The following is a 20,721-nucleotide window of genomic DNA, read 5'->3' as shown; positions in this document are numbered from 1 at the left end:
TTCATACAGAAAGCTTGTCACCATTTAAGGACCTCGTTATAGACCTTTTTGGAAATAATGACCTGCAGACAGGAAGCAGCTGGCCTTAACAATGGCTCTACAACATATTGATTTTTACCGAGGATAACAAGCGTTAAGCTCAAAGCTTCAGTCACCTACTGCTGTGCTCATTGGAAACACAACAACTCCCATCGCTGTCCTCATCTTCCAAGAGGAACTATTGATTTATGTGGTAACCAGTCAGAAGTCATTTAACCAACAATCAAATTCTGGAGATATTTGAGTAAATTATGATTTTTGGTTGTTTTTGAACTTATTTATAAATTACAAATTAGATAGGTTATTGCTTGTTGACTAACTTGACATCAGCATGGACCATTAATACAGTTCAATGCTGCGTGATCTCTACTAGATAGTACAGTAGTGAGCAACCAGGAAAAGGCTGAACTTTGCAGTGCAGATCATCTGCTAAGTAAAAGTCTTTTCGCCACAGCTTTCCAGTCACTTACCACAGTCTAATGTGAGCTGGACTGTATTACAGTATGTTTCAAAGGAAGTAAGGTATGTAAGGTGTGAACAAAAGCCAACATCCCTCTCACAAAACTAGTGCCACAGTCAATTAAATAACCTCATTCTAACAGATATCTATACACGCAGCATGCACTGGGATCTGTGATATGAGTCCATAAGCTGTAATGGAAATTGGATTGTGGGCTGTCTGAATAGGTGCCTATTTGGACAATAGGCAATGTTCTTAAGTCCTTTAGGTTAAGCTGACAAAGCCACAAATAAAAATAGTAAAAGATATATAAAATCACTTTCCAGGACAATGACAATGAAACCAATGAATTGAGATCTCTAAGATTTTGTTTTGTTGCCCATTCCATTAGGTTCCACTAAATAGTACACACTGGTAGTTTAAGAAATGTAAACACAAACAAGAAACAGCATTTGCAAAATGTAAAAGCCACTTTATTTACATTACAGATCAGATAAGATCCAGTATATAGAAGACAAAATGTGGAATTCAACTTTTTAAGGTTTACTTGGGATTTTGGAATAAAAAGTAAAACTTTTGGTCCATATAGCTGCTAATATTACTTGTGCTTTAAATACAAAATAGTCACAATGGTCTTTCCCCTCAAAACATGTTCTAGCAGCTATTCTTCTCAAAGTCATATTGATCAAAATGCTGTGGGATTACAGACATTGCAGTTTTATCAGGTCACTATAATCCTGAACCCAATTAATCAGTTACTTACAGTCTGCCCCTGTTTTTTAGCATCAGAGACAGATCATAGAGTATAAACAATATAAACATGATCATACATGTGCATGGTAAAATGATACGTACTTTTACATTCTATGAAAAACCCCTGGGGTTCCAGACCCCATGTTCGGATACAAAACCAGTCTTTTATGCCTCGTTTTATTTAGTTACTGCTCTCTTTGATAACATGCATAACATCATATCAGTCTGAGCCTTAAGTTTGTATAAAATCAATAAAAAAGGAGAAGGCCATGGCATGGCATGAACCTGATCTGACTGATGTGGATTTTTTTATCCAAAGGTAGAACGAAAGGCTGCAGATGAGATCAGTTCAGTTATATATTTTTTCCACTTTCATTTAAGTCTCAATTCGATTCATATTTCAAGAGACCTGAGAATGAAGTTCCTACATTTCTTCCCCTTCTCCTTTTGAATCAGTTCTATGCTGATGTAGTCACCACGGTTACGCTGTCACCACAGTGTTGTAGTTACCATAGAGATTCAGCAGCTGCCACTGTGTTGCTGGACCAGTTACAAGCTAATCAGGCTCTTCTCTTCCGCTTCTGGCTCCACAGTATCAGCAGCTGCTATAACAGCTTGGGAACTGACTTCTGGAGGCGGAGCTGGAGGCAGAACTGGAGGCGGGGCTGGAGGTGGAGCTGAAGGCAGAGTTGGAGGCGGGGCTGGCGGTGGGACTGAAGGCAGAGTTGGAGGCGGGACTGAAGGCAGAGTTGGAGGCGGGACTGGAGGTGGGACTGAAGGCAGAGTTGGGGGCGGGGCTGGAGGTGGGACTGAAAGCAGAGTTGGGGGCGGGGCTGGAGGTGGGTCAGTGGGGCAGCTGCGGACGGGCGGGTTGTTGGGTCGGTCGATACTGTGAAAGACGAAGCAGTAGGCTCCTGGTTGGCAACTGTTCTTAACACTGAGGGCCAGTTCTGTAGGGGCCAGGGGCTTGTAAACGTCATCCATATACACACTGAGGATGTAGGAGTCTGGGGGGAGAGAAACAAAGAGGCATGGCGTTACCCTGAGAATTATAGAATAGAATTAGAAGAAGAATTATAATAATGTAGTAATCATATAATAACAGTGCATTAATTAATTATGATACCAAAATTGAACCCTAGCAGAAGTTGTAACTTCTGCTGTATCATAATTTCCAACAAAGGCTCTCCTTCCAAGAGTTGGATGAAAACATTGATATCAGTATCTGTGTGCTGGATTGGATTGTGGTTAGCCTAGCTGAGCATAAAGACTGACAGCAGGAGGAAATAGCTAGCTTCTCTCCAAAGTTCTGGCATTTCTGGCAATTGTGTGGGCCACTAAATACAATGAATTGGTTTTGGTCTCTGTACAGGGACAATGATATCAGACCTGGCAACTTCATTTGTAATAATGACTCTTTTAAGGAACGCATTATTGTGTGAGAATTTTTGTGCAATACTAAATAACTGAAATAGTTACAAAGTTACTTTCAGTGTGAGAGTAAGGCTGTAGAAAATGTTCTCATTTCATTGCAGTTTATACAAAAATACCAAGTCAAAGTCTAAAAACCCAGCGCTGACAATAACGTGACAGAGTCTTGCAGAAGTTGACCTTGTTCAAAGCGTGCAGCACACTGTTCAGCCAGATCCTGGATTGTGGTGGTGGGGAGGACACCCAGAGTTTTGGGGTTTTCTCCAATCTCAGGACAGCACACTGTCAGGAAGTCCTAAGAAAAAAGGACACATACAAAAATTAAATTACACCAAGATAAGCAAGATAACTGAGATAACCAAGATAACGTTACTAATTTACATTATATAATTATACACTTGCATACATTTTTGAATTTTTGACATTATGCAGTGAATCTATTATCCATGATTAGCTGAATTAAAGCTGCATGCATTGAGTTTTTTGACCACTTGGGGGCTGAAAATACAACATTGACATATTATCACTTTCACTATCACACAAGTACACTTTCTAATGAATGTGTTAGCAAAGAATGCCTCCAGCAGACAAGGAGCCTATTGGAGTCATGTTTCTACCCACTTCAATAATTTAGGTTTGTATTGTGATGTGGTAATTTGCAATGTGTTTCTTATTTCTTAATGTCTAATTATTTGTAAATGAGTGCTGTACTGTAATCACTTTCAAGCCATAATGCTTACCAGGACTGGCAGCCTCTACAACATCTCATCACTGTCATCGTGTGAAAGTCAGTCTGACTGTTATAGATCATGCAGAGTTGGGTTTCTGATGTATTCTGTGTGTGTGTGTGTGTGCGTGTGTGTGTACCCGGATAGATCCTTGGTTTGTGCGCTCCTGGTTGAGCGTGCGCCGTCTCTCCCAGCGATGGATGGAGTCCTGAACTTCTCTGCTGAGCTGCCGTGTTGCTGACCTCTGCTGGTCAAAATTCTTAATGTGCTCTAGGGCCCCGTAAGTGGTCGTCAGATAATAGGACCCTAAACACACACACACATAAATGAACAGGGAAAAACTTGTTTCCTACAGTTGAGGAATTTTCTGCGGTTGAACTGCATGCCTGTGTGTGTGTGTGTGTGTGTGTGTGTGTGTGTGTGTGTGTGTGCTTGCTTACCTTCTCCCAGTGTCAGTGCTGGGTCCATCAGCTCCATCATATATTCCACATCCAACTGCAAATTGCACAGATTGGATCTAGCCAGGACGTACATCATTACAGGCAGGAAGTCATCAGCACCATGGGTCCGCCCTAAACACACACACACACACACACACACACATATATTTTGAGGGAAACTCCAGAGAAGAGTTTATATAATAAATTCTGTCCTGTAATCTGGTTAAATTTGTGCCTGTCTGCCTTTGTTTGTAGACTGAGGTTTGAAGCAGCAGAAATGTTAATAATTAGCTTCTTTCAGAATTTCAGGGGTAGAAAATCCTCAGTAATAGAAAAAAAACCCTACATTTTTTCTGGTTGGACGGTTGTTCTTTAATCTCTGAACCATGATAAAGTCTTCTTGTAATCTAACGTTTTCTAATTAAATAGTAATAGTGTAAATAAATGAATATTATTATTTTATGTAACCATAGGATTACTGCACATTGAGTTTTCCTTCATTTCACAAGATTCACTTGAATCTGAATATGAATTTGATGGGCAAAAATAAGATTTTTTTTTGTGCGGTGGCCACAGTTGGAACTGCAGGTCACATGACACCCACTGAATACACATGATGAAAAAACCAGGAATACATTTTACGGAGTGTCACAAACATGCAGTTAGGTCCAATTACATTTAAGCAGAGAAAGAGAGCAATTTTCATAAATTGAATGCCATCATTTTGGAACATTGTATCCAGTTAATACATCAGTGGACAACATGTCTCTTACTGAGGTACAGTGTTAACTGTAATGTTAATCTGTGACATGCTACACTATAGTGTAACAGTATACTCTTTAAAGGTTGTTAACATTAGCCACAATGAGGTAGTGGTCATACCAAAGCAAGAAGGACTGTAGCAGGAAAACCCCTGAGTGCACTGAACTTGACAAGGATGTATTTTATTGCTTATGAATTCAGATTGTTTTATGTATTACAAAAGTTACACACTCACACATTAGAGGTTAACAGAATAGTATGTGTTCTGACCTGGACAGCTAACAGACATGGAGTCATAGATGATCTTGCAGGACTTCAGCAGCAGCTCGATCTTTTTCTGAGGTGAATACTCCAGATGGAGATTATTCAGTTTGATGCTGATCTTGTCCATAGCAGGGGCCTCAGGGACAGCAGTGGTTATTCCTAACGCTGTGGTGGTGCTGCCTAGAACAGCAGACTGACACACATAACAGACCACACACATACCATTAGCATCATCATCTACTATTAATATAAGTCTGTAATGGCTGCTGTACACTTCTAATGATATAATAATGCTGTTTTTACTTTCAATTTCTATCATCACTGCTAAAGTACAAATGTCCTGTCGTACCTGGTTATGGGCCAGTTGTTTCATGGTGTCGTTGTTGGCGTGAAGTTTCTCCAGACTCTGGTAAATGGGCTCTCTCAGCGGCTTCAGTACACTCTTACATAGAGCTGCTTCTACTATGCTCTCTGCGTGGACATACACATGCATAAAGCACAAAATGATTTTTTAGCACCAGATAAATTATATGGCTAACATGTTAGCAAATGATTTACTATTTATTACACATCCAGCAGACACAGAGCAACATTAGCATTCATCTAGAGTCGTGTTTCTAGTTTAGTATAGTATAGTATATTATAGGTTAATATAATGTATTATAGTATAGTGTAGTATAGTAAAGTTTATTATAGTACAGTATAGTATAGTATATTATAGTATATTATAGAATAGTATAGTAGAGTATATTATAGTATATTATAGTATAGTATATTATAGTATAGTAGAGTATATGATAGAATAGTATATTATAGTATAGTAGAGTATATTATAGTATATTATAGTATAGTAGAGTATATGATAGTATAGTATATTATAGTAGAGTAGAGTAGAGTATATTATAGTATAGTAGAGTATAGTAAAGTATAGTAAATGTAATATAAAAGTTCAGTTGGACTAAGGAGGACTGTAGAGTTTTGGCATAATCTTCTGTAAATGTATTATTATTAGCGACATTGTTCACATTACAAATACATTCAGGAGTTCCTCCAAAATGCGTGGTAGTCATTATATTACACCAAAAAGCCTTGTCACAACATAGGCTACTACCCACCTTTTAAATAAAAGCAAACAAACAAACCAGAAAGTTTACTCAGCTACTGAATAAAAAAGTAAAATGTACAAAGAAAACTACAGTTGATAATCCCGACAGCAAGAACACTGTACAGTTCCAGAGATAGATGTAAAGTTACCTAGTTTGTCTTGTGCATACTGATGTTGTGGCTCCAGCAGGGCTTGCAGCTCAGTACTCTGTAGCAGGTAACTCTTCAATTGAGTCATCATCTGTCTTATCTCTTGTAATAGCTCAGTGGAGGTGGAGTGGTTCGACATGGTCTCCAGGGTGAATGCACGGTGCTCTTTCACCTAAACACCAAACATGAAAACTAAACTTGATTCTATTGAGCTTTTATGAACTTTTATCAGCTGTATGGTTTTCATCCAATCAAAACTAACATAGTTGAGGATATTTCTCAGTGTACTCACCAGGTTACCAAAATAGGTCAGAGGGTCCCTAGCCATCTCCACGATGCGCTGCGTGAGACGGCGGTCGTGGCTGATGAGGCCGGTGAGGACGGTGGACAGGCGGTAGCGGGCTCGGTCCAACATAATTGTAGTGGGGGTTCGCTTTACCTTGGGGCTGCGGCTCCCTGCTGGACGACTGGAAAGTAATGTACAGCAAGTCCTTATTTTGTTTTACATCGACTACTAACCGTCTATGCAATTTATGACACACACGACGCTTTAAGAAACAAAGATAGAAACTTTCTGTAGAGTAAAACTCGTGACTTTTAATTTCCTTTGACTAACATAGTGGCGCCAATTGATTATGAGGACCAGTCATGGTGTCATATAGAGAGACATTCTGCATAGCTGGTAATCTTTTGATGGTTTGAACTCTGTATATAGTTCCTCTCTGTAGTTGTGTTGTCAATAGTGACGGGCAACCTTGTACTTTCTGATAGGCAGCTACAACCCTTTGTCACTGACAATGTATTGTGGTCTCTGGCCAGAAAATAAAGTTTCCCTTCTGCTTTTGATTGATCTTTACAAGTGAGTTTGTTTCCAAAAGGTCAAACAGTAGAACTTCGTAGAACTTTTAGAAGGGGCGTTGTACTGTTAAACCCTAAGTGCCTGATTTATTAAAGGTTTGCATGTGTATAAACGTGTGCAAACTTGACATCACCCGCAAAAAAATATGCAACCTGATCTATTAATGCGGCACACTGAGGCTTGAATCTTTCAATCTGTAAGATAATACAAGCTGTTCATTTTAATTTGTTTTTACACCAGTGTCCAAAACACAGGGAGAATGAAAATGAATGAATGAATGAAAATCCAAATGTGTTAATTTAGCACATGCATTGTGATTTACCAAAAACCATCCAGTGGTTTTACTAACAGAATTGACTTAAACTCTCCCATATAAATTTTTTTTCTGCTAATATTTTTTTGCTGTAACTCAACATGTTTGTTAACCTCTTCCACTAGAACCTCTAATTCCATGGGATCACATTTCATTTTTTGCTTATGGGCTTTCTGCTCGTCCTAACTCTCCATTAAGAATAGCAAAACTGTCATTTAAATGCTGTTGTCTGCACCTGTTGTCATTAGCATAGCTATATTAGTAGATCACCTGCAAAACCCACGCTAACTAAACATGCAATCTGTTGCACTGCACACGCAATTTAGTACATTTTATTTGGGATATTTTTGTTCTTGTCTTCTTTAAAGATTTATTTTTGGACACAGAGAGAGAGAGGACAACGAAGGTCTGTGGACCGATTTGAACCAGGTACGCTGTCCTTATGTGGCACACACTTTAACCACTCGGCTACCTAAGTGTTCCATTCTTGTCATTTTAAGGTATACAATATTTTCTTTTCTTATGTATGGAAGTGCATAATGAAAATGACCATGAAGGAAATCTTGATTTTGAGTTGGACTAAAAGCTGATATAATACAACACATTGTGACTGTGTAATTGATAGATATTAAAAGAATTGGTGTATTTTCCATTTACCAAAACTACTATAACCATTTTAATACATGATTGTTAAGTGTGTGTTAAGAGGTGTGAGACATTGCTGGGAAGCCTCACGCAGCAAGTGTCTGGTGCGTTTTTTAAGACCTTTCTAGTATCATTCTGAGGCTGACTTACAGTGAGACAAAAATCTTGCTTACTCACCAGAGGTTAAACCCTTTTTTGATTTTCTCAGGCCAAACTTTCCATTATTTCCATTTATTACTTCTCAGAAACAGTGTAGCGGTAAATGGTGTACTGACTTGAGATTATGTTGGTGTGTCTTCCTCTGTCACAGTGTGTCATCCTCTGCTATATTTGGTGTACCACAAGTATCTATTTTGGAACCCCCTCTCTTCCTCTTAATGTGCTTACATGCATAAACAGTCAAAAACCAGGCCGGTTAGATTCAGTGTTTACAGGAATGAATGTGGACTAATCATCTAAATCTGACTGATATTAAAAAGATATATTTTATTTGATGTGTTAGCTATCTTTTCAGTGCAAATCTACAGCTAAGAACTTCTAAACATGGTTTTATCTCACATACGCAGATGATATCACTGTTTCCGTGATTAGAAACCTGGTTCACGCCTACCTTTGGTTTTGCTCTTGCTCCTGGTTCAGATCTCCCTCTTCCTCCGTGCTGCTGGTCGAGCAGGAATCCGGGTCTGTTCCGAGCGCTGCGCCCCCCTGTGGAGAGTACAGTGACACATCGGGCCGCCGTGCAGGGGAGGGAGGGGCAGCTTTCACACTGGCGCTCTGACCGATTAAACTAGCCTGGTTGGGGAACACGGGTGCACCTGGAGCGCATGGTTTCCTCCTCGGTGGAGGGACCGGACGCGACGGTTTCTTTACTAACAGCTGATTCTGGGAGCTTGATTTTTCTTTGTCTTCCTCTTTCACCTCTTTTTCCTCTTTCTCATCCTCCTTCTTTGTCTTTTCTCCTTCCTTTTTCACCTCCTCCTCTTGAGTTTTGCTACTGTTCTCTAGTTCAGCATCCTCTGGTTTACTTGCTGCTTTCTCCTCCCCCTTCTCTCCTACCCCCTCTTTCTCAGTTTTCTTCGCAGGATTTTGTCCCTTCTCTCTCTCCGTCCCCTCTCCTCCCTCTCGGTCAGTGCTTTTCCTGGAGGAGGTGCGATGAAGAGGAGCAGGAGGCACAGGGGGAGCGGCTCGGCCCTGCAAGGGGACGGGAGGCCTTGACGGAGGAGGTGATGTTGACACTGACTTCCTCTCTTCTCTTTCTCCACCTCCTCCCCTTCCTTCCTCTTTCCTGTCAGCTGAGGATGAATTGTGAACAGGGGGGGGTGAAGAGAAGAGCAGGCCCATCCCTGTGCCTGAGCTCAGGCTTGGGGGTCGTGGTGGGGGTCGTTTGTATTTAATTTCTGGGTTGGATGTGGGCTTAGTCTGACCTTTGACCTCTTGGGTAACCTGCTGTGGGGTTTCTCCATTCTGCAAGGAGGAGCTGATGTTTTGAGGGACGGTTTCCAGTTTGGAGGTGGAGTAGTTTTTTAAGTCTTTGTTGGGGTTGGGGGTGGGAGTGGGGGTCACCTCCACAGTCACTGGATTAACATACAGGTATAAACTGCTTTGGTTCTGATCCAAAACTGGGTCCTGGCTCTTTTCCTGCTGGTGCAAATCAGACGTCCAGAAATCTGCAACACATGCAGTCAGTGATGGGAAATGTTGCATTGTACTCAACTTGTTTACTTTTCATATGTTTTTCATTACTTCCTGTAATTGTCTGACGTCTGACATCATAAGATAAGATATTAGTCACTACGATAGGGAAATTTACAGTATTGTAGCAACATGAGGACAATAAAAAATAAAAAGAGCACCAATAGAAAGAATAAAAACAATACATAATAAGTACACAAGCAATAAAAACAATAGTAGAAAAATAGTAACAGTACAGAATAATATTGGTTTGATATTGTTGTTGCATGCGCTGTAAAGTGAAAAAATAAAAGAAATACATATATTATGTAGTTAAAGAATGTTGTCAGACAATGTCAAGATAAGGCTCTTCAAGGCGTTTAGTACTCCTTTATATACATCTCCCTTATGGATGAAGTTTAAAAAGGTGAGCATGTAGAAGCTTCAGGTTGCTTAACAATGATTGTATAAGGATTTTACTAAAGAAACCCAGGTGCTGTAGTGCAAGTGAATTGGCCCGTAGAGTATGGGTCAACACTTCCCAGGCATTATTGAGGAGTTTAATGTACAAATGGTTTTGTTCTGAACGTTTCTCAGACTGGCTGATGTCAGATCCAAAGTATGTTACCAGTCACTTATATGGAAACACTGGCATGAATGTCTTTTACAACTAGTGCAATGCTTTTATTTTTCTTATATGTATTGTCAGTGTGTTCTTAAACTGGACCCTGAGTCTGACACTAACGAACTGAAATCATAGTGTTCCCAAAAAATACTAATATTGCACATGTCATGTCATGTACATTAAAGTGCAGTTCGTGAAGTTGGTGAAGTTGTCCAGGTCGGAGGTGTGTGAGGTCTACTGGGAGCAGTGCTAGTTGTACAGTTATATGATCATATGACAACATTCTTTAACTGCTTATTACTTATTTACAGGCATGATTAGGATTAGAAGTTAAGGGAGAATAGCTGGGGTACTCACTAAAGTTCCAAAAAAAACACCTATCATCACCTCTAAAACTAATGTTATAATTTGTTTGATGTGATTATTTTATAAACCCACAGAGGCCAGAAGCAGTGACTTGATGTATAACATGTTAATTACTGAACTTTAAAGGTGCAGGTCAGCCAGGAGATTGGCACCTGTCTTCTCATTTAAGTATTGGCAAGAGAGCATAATAAGCGTTACCACTATTGTATATATTAAAAGGAAAGGTTAAGTATTAAGGGGTGAGTATGATTCAGATTCAGATGAATATCAGATGACAGATAACAGCCTCTAAATCGCACATTTTCCGACCACAACTTTTCTAAAACTGACAATCTGTCATGCTCATTCATTTCATTCATTCATTTTAGTTCACTTTGATTATACATTATCATTTAAGAGGGCTTAGAAAGTCAATAATTTATAATCCATGAAGACACTTAAACATGATGTGATGATGTCTGCTTCCTTTTTTGCTATACAGTATGTTTTACAGAGTATGTTACAGTGATGGTTTTCCTATGGTCTGCATTATTTATACATTACTGCTAATTGTGCCAATAGTGTCACTGATGTGTCTATTTTCTATGTTTTCTGTATAGTCTATTTTTCATACTGTTTCCCGTCCTTTCCCACAGCAATGTCCCAACGTCACCACACTAATGGTATGCAGATTTATCTACCTGTGCCCATAGCAGAGACGACTTCCAGCTCCTCTCTCTTAGTTGCCGTGGTAATGGCCTGGGGTAACCTCAGTGGGACAGCCAGGATGTCCCTGATTGGTGGATTTGACAATGAAAAGCCAGCATTAAAGCAAACACATGTGAGTAAGTGAGTTAAATATTACGACATAATACACTCTGTGTTTGTAGTCAGTCTATTTGTGTGTTAATGTATGTGTGCGCACACATTATATAATTTTTACAGTGTAAATTCATACAAGGATGGACAGTCTTGTTATAGTGGTTATGTGGTCTAAAAAGTAAGTGTGTGTGTACAGTGCCTATTTGTGCTGCACTGAATATGCATGAGTGTTTTATAAGTGTATAGGTCTACAGTCTACTGTGCTACTGTATAACATCAATCAGTGTGCGTCTGTGCATACTCATACTCATACTCATGCATACACATATAGGTACGTGTATATATGTGTTACCTGCTGGCACAGTAGAAGGAGATCATTTTGAAGATGTCATCAAAAACCAGAGAGGAACCCTCTAAGTGAAGAACTGAGACAAAAAACAGTTTTAAAATCAATCACTTACTAATACGCCATAGCATCTGTGTGGACCTGGGTATATCTTGCATTTTGTATTTCTGCTATATGAAGGTAAAATAGCAATAGGAGCAGCATTACAGTCATACGTGGTGATCAGTGTAGTACATACATGTCTTGTGCTGTTTGACCAGCAGGTCTTGTACAACAGGCATCCCCTGTTCTTCAGGCAGCCGTACTGTTAGCATCATGCCCTTCTCCTCTGTGCCGAGAACCAGGAACGCCTGCAGATGTCAATACGAGAGGTTACAACTCTGAGGTCAGTATGGAGAACATGTCAGTAAAATGAATGAATGAGATTTTAGAAATAAAGTTTGTACACCGGCAGATACATCTTCTATAAGAATATCTGGACTGTTAGGAAAGGATATGTAACTGTAAACGTACAGTGTAATAAAGTTCCTGGAGATGACTGTGTTACTTAAGAGTGTCTATAGACATAATGAAAACAGTGTTGAGCTGGCAGACTTATAATTAATTGCTAATGTAAGGTCTTTTAGTTGTTGCGGTGCAGGTCAGCTAAACATACAAAAGTGCATTTACATTAATTAACATTAATATTTATGCTTATTGGCCCAGAGTTAGATGAGAACATTAATGTCTCTGTGTATTTAAAGCATACTGTACATGTTTAGCATTGCACTTCCATAATATTGTTGGCTTCATGATGGACAGTCTTAAAAAATCTAAATGATGTAGCTGAAATAGAGATATTAACTTTTTTATTCCATGCATTCTTCTTCCCTGTCCACAGCTGGCCATTATAACAGTTTGGCTAGAGATTAGAGCAGTTATTGTAGCTTGGAAGATTTTCCAAATTTGTAGTCTTCAGCTCCAACAGACAATTTATTAGACTTTATACAGCCCCCTCTGGAGCCACAAAAGACTCACATGCAGTTGTTCCCAACACACAAAGAGACTTACAAAACAGTCAGAGCGTCCCTGTAAGTACAGAGCTGAAGCCAAGAGGTGATTAGTTTATATACTATAGCATAAAATCTGGAGGAACTGCCTATTTGGTTCTGTCCAAAATGATGAAGTCCACCTACCAATACTTTTTAAACTCACTATTTATCACATATTTCATTTGTTTGTACACAAACAGAAATGTGAACATGTGTTTAAAAGTAGTTACATAGTACAGTATAACTATCTCTTGCTCCCCCAGTCAATCTGTATGTAACTTGTGCTGTGTAAGTGTGAAAAGGCCTGTTTGGTGCGATTGCAGCTGTGTGATTCTTTTCTGTGTAATGATGTGGATGGAAGTGTGCTGTTACACACTGTACCAGCAACAGATTCCACCAGTTTAGCTGTATGGACATTAAAGTGAATTGAAATTGAGTTGATGAAAAACAGTTCAGTATTCATCAGCTCAGTACTTTTGTGCGGTCTTTGCTGGTTGCCTGGCAACCTCACTGTGATGAGAAAACGCCAGGAGGTCAGTAGTTCCAGCATACCATTAGTAACTACCATTAAACCTTAAACAAACAAGATACAATGTGTTGAATAGTGAGCCTTAACAGGAATTTAACATGAAAAGCTATGTGTGCATGTCCTGTGGCTAAACCATAAACCACGGCTACAGCTGACATGTGACTCCTTGAAAATGTGACTACATGTTGGGATGTTGAGAGCATAAACAACATGAAAGTCTCTTATTCAGTAACACACCTAGCAAAGCCATCTCTACTGTAAACCTGCTTATATTTTCCCTCTGTCACTCATATAGCAAGGTAAATGTAATTAAAATGTAAATGCAGTTACTGCAATATGCAATATAATTAAAGAGTGATACAGCACATCTGTCTAAAGTTTTACTGATATCACTGGGGAGATACCAACACTGAACTATAAATCAAAACCTACTTACAGCAAGACTTTAAACTAAACTCACTTATCTATTTCAGAACTTTGTTTCTATTTGAACTATAGTTTATACCAAATAATATAGTTCTTTCTCGGAAACTATGGGCATTATTAGTAATTTACGTACCCATAAAATAAAGTGTAATTCTAAAATGTATGTTCTTCTCACCCCAGCCTTCTCTTTTTCCATTATACTCGTGGTTTTGTCTTGATTGAGTCCTTTGAGCTGCCATATGGGGGCGCTCACCACCAGACGATCTGTAGGGCTCAACGGTGAATGTGTTGGAGAAGATGGGGGGATGAAAGGGGAGGGAGGAGGAGGAGGTGAGGAGCAGGTTGGGGATGTGACTGTCGGGGATAAAGGTGAAGGAAGAGGAGGAGGAGAAAAAACAGGAGTAAGCTCAGAGGAGACAGTTTGCTGGAGAGAGAGCGAGGGAGAAGGAGAGATGGGAGTAGGGGAAAGAGGGGGAGGAAGAGTTGGAGGAGGGTTGAAGAGAGCATGAGAAGGAGGAGGGTTAGAAGAGAGAGGTTTGGAGATGGGAGGGAGAGGAGGAGGGAGGGACGGAGGAGTGGATGGAGGTAGAGGAGGTCGAGAAGGGAGGTGAGAGGACTTCAATGTAGGAGGTGGTGGTTTGGGTCTACGTGGTCGGACAGGAGGGTTGGAGGAGGGCAGGGAAGGGGGTGAGAGGGGAGAAGATGGAGGGACGGATTCAGGAGAGGGGGTAGATGAAGTGTTGAGTGCTCCTGTCAGAGGGGTTGTGTTGCTGTAAAGACACAAAAAAAAAGGTTAAGAGTCAGCGATGGAAATAACACAGAGAATTTGTTTATATCTGGTTTAACTTTGACTTAAGCCTCAAGGAAGAAGCATCTGCTCACCAGGACCTGACTCATGTTCTGTGAATTGAGAGACACTGACTGGAATTCAAGTGTAACGCCTGTGTTTTGTAACACATGATGTGTATAATGACTGTGAAGCATTGTTTCACATCAGTTCGCAGTAACCAGTTAGCTTTAGGTAGTCTGCGAAACAGAGGTTCTTTTATGGTCCAAGCAGAAAGAGAGTCTGTTCTTGAAGTGCCCAATCTTTGATAGGAACTGGGTTAAAGTTGGTGTTAATCTATGTTTTTGCATTGTCTCTTCTGGGAAAAGACAAACAATGACTTAGTCCATCTCTCAGTACGTCACAAGTCATCTACCTTGTGTGTGGTACTCATTCCAACCCCATACTTTCCTACTGAAGAAGGAACATTTTAATGCTGCATTGATTTGGTTTTTGGTTGTTTGGGTGTTTTTTTGGCCACTTTTGGGCAGCAGACTGAGCTGTAAACACGACTTTGACATATATCACCTTATAAGTTTGTTGTGGCGAACACGTGGCCCAACCATCAGAAAAAGATCGCGATACGTTGAATCTCTGCGTATCAGTACCTATTATATCAACATGTAAAGTGATGTACTTTAGCTAAGATCTATTATGAGATCATTCTCTTGTTAGTAGTCGGAGGGGTCGGGTGATTGACTAGAAACCAAAGAAAGCATCAAAGCAGCAGAGAGCACTGTTTGAGACCAACTGCTTGCTTCCTGTTTCAACTGTCAAGTGTTTAGCAAAATGTTGGGACATTGGTGAGCCATTTTTCTGTCAACAAAACATGGTGTGTTTGCTTTTTAAATGTTATTTATCGTAACCCAAAGGATAATCTTTGAGCCTAAACCTGACATGACTTTAACTACAGCGTTGGTAACATAAAACATATTAAACCACAATCAATCAAACAGACATTCGACATATGGTTTGCAGAAACGTACAATGCCAACGTTTCATTCTGGAGATTAGGTTGGAACATAGCAACAGTTGCCACTTCCTTTTAGCTCTGTTTTGGTCTCCACTAGCTTCTTAGACAAAGATCTATGACACAGGAATAATATATGTCATGCTTTGGATACACACACAATACTTGTTTGTTGTATCAACTGGTTTTGATTATTTTACAAGATTTAACACCAAGAAAAATGCAGGACTCCAGCCTTATCCTTCAGCATGAACTGGTCAGAAAGCATTTTAGCTGCTAGTTAATATGGCTATCTGTTTTTTCTCCACAAAACAGTGAAGTGCATTGTACAATGAAGCAGTGATGTCATGTGGAATAGAACAAGATGGTCTTAACTTTGAGTGACAGCCTTGACTTTAGATAGAGGCTACATGGTCATATGGTTGGTTCCCCTAACCCTAACCCTAAACAGCTAATCAGTGTTGAGATGGCAGAGAACACCCCTGTTGTGGTTTGGTGGTTTTACTTCAAATAGGTCAGAGACATGATGACATGGTCTGTATTTGTTTGATCTGTGGCACTTTACTGAAGATGCCAACAGCACATAGAGCACTGTTGATATCAAGTTGAAACCTGTATCAGTTGAAATGCTGTGTTTTTTCAGTCAGTTCAAAGTACAGAAACATTTGCAGTACTTGAATCTTTGCTTTCTTTTTGGAATGGACCATATGAGAAGTATCTTCACACTAATTTCCATAGACCAGATGTGGAATCCAGTCATGCAGATAGTTTTGGTTGTATTTTTCCGTGTTTTGATATCTTTCTCAGAGATTTCTGCTTCCATCCTTATACAATGAATGTGAGTTTAGTGGTTTGAACCGCTTACAGTATTGAAAATCAGTACTTAAAAAAACAATGTGTCTTTCCAGAAACAGTTCCACTAATCCATTGATGCTCTAAAAGGATAAATTGGCATCATAGTTGTCCTTTTTTTAAATACACCTTTACACCAGTTGTAACTTAAATCACTCAATCACTGCAGTTCAAAAGTTTACAGAACCCAGTTTGGAGTGAGGTCACTCACATTTTAAAGGAAATCAAGGAAATCACATGACTACAGAACACACCCCAAGAGTCCTGTTTGTGTCTAATATGTCACGCTGGCTCACAGGAAAAGGGTTGAATAACTGTTTAGTCAGCTAGATTTTGAAGTTGAAGAAAAATGCAGTTGTCAGGAAAACAGTTGGGCACAGAAATGCTGGAAAGTACTCCGTCTGACTGTTGTTATAATTGACATTTAGAAAAACCATGCACTTATATTTACTTCATAGTATAATAGTTCAGGAAGGAAAACATGTTATGTTTACGTAGTTCCAAATGTAGTTTAATTGTGTGGTGTGAACATTCTTAGCAGCCTCACAGACAAGACACCAACTGTTTGCATGACCCAGCACGACCTTTACAACGATCAAAGCTTAACACAAGTAGAAGAAAGAGTAACATATTCATGGGACTGGCTTAAAATTAATCTTTATTCACTCTTTCATTTGTCTTTAAGGGAGAGCATGTAAGTCTCAACCACACAGAACAATAAAACCCAAACAAAGTGAATTTAGATACTTCTATAGGGATTAAGTGTTGTCAGCCTCAACATAAAACTGACTTTAAGTTCAACCAAGTCCGAAAAGTAAGAATAATTATAGCTAAAAGGATTCTTCATCACTTTTTGTTCAACATTGTCACCAAAGCATGGTCAAAAGTTTAACATTGAGGAAGTTATGCTGTAAAAACTGAAAAAGTCACAATCAAAAGTTATAGTAACATGCTTTCTAATACCGTATCAGCTTTTTCAAGTGTTCATTGACAACATGAGCAGTTGAGCTCACTTTATTCCATACAAGTTAGTTCAAGCATACTTTCTAAACTGATTATCACTCTCCTGCTGCAGTTCATGCGTTAGAATTCTAATTTGGTGAGACGACATCAACATCTGATAGCTCAAAAACTCTTGAGTAGCCATTGACCTATATATTACTCAGTGAGTCACCACATCTGTTTTTCCTGCGTTGGCTCTCTGACTTTCGACCCCCTGCCTCCCCCTCTCCCCTGCATGACAGTTACAACAGTTACAGCTTCGACTGACTGAATACAGTTCCTGCACTGTATTCTTACCCAGCACCATAGTCCCCCCCCCCCTCCCCAAAACTCACCCTGAGTCCTGGGAAACAACGCTGGCTTCCATCATATTTCCACAGATTGAGTGTACGACTGCTCTCTGTCACTCCGTCTCTCTCTCAGCTCCATCGAGACAAAAAAAAAAACTCCACCTCCTCTCTGCTCTCTTTCTCTCTCTCTCCCCCCAACCCCTCCACCTCCCTCTTTTCTTTCCTCCTGCTGATCGGAGCAGGACTGAATAAGGAAAAACTAAAGGCAAAGGGGAAAATCTCTTTCTGTGTGTCACAGCCCTACCCACTGCGTCTGCCTTAACTTCCTGAGCTGATCGTCAGGCAGGAAGAGGCCGAACACTGTGGTCAGACTTCCCCTGCTCTCTCTCTCTCTCTCTTTCTCTCTGTCTCTGTCTTTTTTTCTTTTTCTTTTTTTGGTCTGTAAAATACTATCATACTAAATCTCTCTCATGAAATCTTGCTTTCTTTATTCAGCTGCTGATGTTCCTGTCTAGTCTTGCACTTGTGAGCAGTAAAATTACTTAATCAAATCCTCTAAATTTGCTCATTTTTTTCATATTCAAGCTGTTTTTAAATCTCATAGAAATACGAGCCCTGCTCACATCCCATATGTGTGGCCTAAATATTCAGCAGATGCTCCTATAGCCTCCTCCTCCTCTCTCTCCTTGTCCCCTCCTCTCTTTCTCCTTTAAAGATTTCCAGATGCTCCCCCACTCACACTGTGGAATGTACAACTTCATGTTTCTCGCAAGCCCCCCCCCCCCCTTTTTTCTCTCCTCTCTTCTCTTCCTGCGTCCTTCCACCTCCCCCTTCTGCCTTCATGTTAAATCTCACTGTTTTTTTGGATCTAGTCTCCTAGCCACCGCCTCTCCTTCACTTATCTCATCTCTCCAGTGACCCTCTGTTTTCAGATGCTGTTCCACCCTGAGGAACAAGAAGTTCAATCAGACTGAATGTTTGCAGGTTTATGGGGCATGACAATGGTTAAAACTACAGATAACATGAGGATGTTAGTGCAAACACAGTTAAACTCTAACACAGTTAACACAAGCTTGGTCTAAAGGTCAGTATGTCTTTTTGGTTAGTTTATCCATGTATTTCATCATTCACAAGCAAAATAAATTCTCCCCGTTCTGCTCTAAACTCTCACTATCAGAGCTCTCTTTGGCCACGTTTACTTTTAGACGTACAGACAGTGGAGCGTGGACATGCAAATGTGGTCAAATGACACACATACACACACATGCATTCACAACACAGTCAAGTGTGATGAATGTGCACCTGCTTCCTGTGCAAACACCGGTTGATCATACATGTTTTCACTCTGCGGACTCGCCCTGTCACCCTGCTCGGCCGAACGTGACGATTAGGTATGAAGTTCATTCATGTTGTTTCACCTGCTATGAGCCACCACCGGAGGGAGCTGTGATACAGAGCATTGTGCTGCTTAGTAACAGTAAAGGTAGATAAAGTGGGTGCCTTGTATAGAAGAGAGAACACCATTACACACCATAGAGCATGGTGAGTGCCTTTCTAGACACCATGCCATCACTAGCCATGGCTTTAGGAGGGATGGATAATCAGAGATTGGATCAAATGATGTGATAGAAGGCGTGTGTTGAATAAATGTAGCATGGGAATTCCTTGTGGTAACAACTGTAGGCAGAAATGCCCACCTATGCTGCATCATAACACATGTGTGGGTTCTACTGTTGCAGCTATGATCTCATTCATCACCCAACCCAAGCTTAACTTTCATGATTAAAGCTGCATTTGTTACATTTTGGACACTTCGTGGCAGTGGAAGATACAGTTGCTAATTTACACACCCAGCAGACAAGAAACTTTAGTATTCGTTCGTTTCTGGCTGCCTGACAAATTCAAGTCCAATATTTACTCTCCTTTTAGTTAGAGACTTTTAGTCTCCACCAACTCCTGAGAAAAATATGTGTCTTTAGCAGCTAAATGCGCCATTATGTTCCCCCAGCTAGTTGCTAACTGTGCGACTGCTGTGTAGTGCTGAGCAGGTAGTGTAGAGTCTGTTTAGCAGAGCTTTTTTTTTCATAGAAACCAGCTGCCTGCTGTGGCTGGAAACAAGGTTGATGAGAGCCGAGTTTGTGGGCAGAAAAACAAAACCAACAAACTAAAAGAGATTGAAGTGCTTTGTATAGTTCTGGGGAAATGCAGAGGTAGTGATAATGCTCTGTGGGTTCACCATTATGAGCAGTTCTGTTCACATTACATATACTGTAGCTAAAGTTTTATATTTCACAAGAAATTTCTACTGGATTTCTGCTCTACTTGGCAAGCTCACTGTTCTTACTATGAAAATGTGATCCATGGTATTCGTGTCAGTTACAGGCCACCATATGCTGTGCCAGAAGCCTAATGTTCTGCTTTCTGAGTGTTTCCGACCAGTATTTTATCATGTGTCTGTGTTCTGTGAGCACAGACTTAACCAGTCCTTTTCTGTTTCTGTTGAAATAGAGGCTGCGCATTTGTTTTAGGTGATTCATTTGTTTACCAGGAGCTGGCTGCAGGATTTGACTGTCGACATTTCTTACTGATGACAATAAATGAGGAGCAATGAATGAGGAGAGCAGCTGTCTGATCATGCAGCATGAGTTAGTTTCTGATGGAGATTATATAAAAATGATGAGGCACCACAGGCTGTTTATCTCTCACAGAGACACGTAATAATATAATGTAAACCATTTAACATATACTGTGAAATGCTTTTCACAGCACAATTACCTACACCACTGAAAATCTCCACCTACACTAATGAGATGTGTATTCCAAAAAAATACATCTTTATTCAACCTAAAACGTTGTTTTTACGTCTTCATTTTTACACCTAGGTAGGAGCCTGGTGCTAAGATTCAATTAGACAGGAACATAGATTTAAAGGCTTAATGAAGTCCAGGAATAAAAAAAATGTATATCAAACAAAACTACGAGTCTACAGACATGTTAGCATTTCTGTGAAGCTGTGGTTTGTAGTGCTGAACTAAATG

General features: G+C 40.0%; 1 protein-coding gene across 1 annotated transcript; it reads right to left on the bottom strand.

The window, feature by feature from the left end:
• Positions 1-950: 950 nt before the first annotated feature.
• rin3 (Ras and Rab interactor 3) lies at positions 951-18,590 on the bottom strand. Its single transcript, XM_053336286.1, has 14 exons — positions 17,729-18,590; positions 13,919-14,513; positions 11,996-12,107; positions 11,764-11,836; positions 11,291-11,382; positions 8,559-9,615; positions 6,424-6,598; positions 6,132-6,303; positions 5,227-5,348; positions 4,884-5,070; positions 3,852-3,983; positions 3,551-3,717; positions 2,864-2,978; positions 951-2,259 (listed from the first exon to the last, which is right to left on the bottom strand). The coding sequence occupies exons 1-14, from the start codon at positions 17,761-17,763 to the stop codon at positions 1,802-1,804; spliced, it is 3,492 nt and encodes a 1,163-aa protein (XP_053192261.1). The 5' UTR covers positions 17,764-18,590; the 3' UTR covers positions 951-1,801.
• Positions 18,591-20,721: the final 2,131 nt, after the last annotated feature.

This window comes from Scomber japonicus, chromosome 16 (genome assembly GCF_027409825.1).
Source record: "Scomber japonicus isolate fScoJap1 chromosome 16, fScoJap1.pri, whole genome shotgun sequence".
Taxonomy (NCBI): domain Eukaryota; kingdom Metazoa; phylum Chordata; class Actinopteri; order Scombriformes; family Scombridae; genus Scomber; species Scomber japonicus.
This window is presented reverse-complemented; position numbering and strand designations above follow the sequence as displayed.

Excerpts from the sequence above, each read along its gene's own strand:
- rin3 (XM_053336286.1), bottom strand. The coding sequence starts at position 17,763 with ATGATGGAAGCCAGCGTTGTTTCCCAGGACTCAGG. Across the intron at positions 14,514-17,728 it reads GTTGTTTCCCAGGACTCAGG|CAACACAACCCCTCTGACAG; the intron begins GTGAGTTTTGGG and ends GTGTCTTTACAG. Across the intron at positions 2,979-3,550 it reads CAAACCAAGGATCTATCCGG|GACTTCCTGACAGTGTGCTG; the intron begins GTACACACACAC and ends CTTTTTTCTTAG.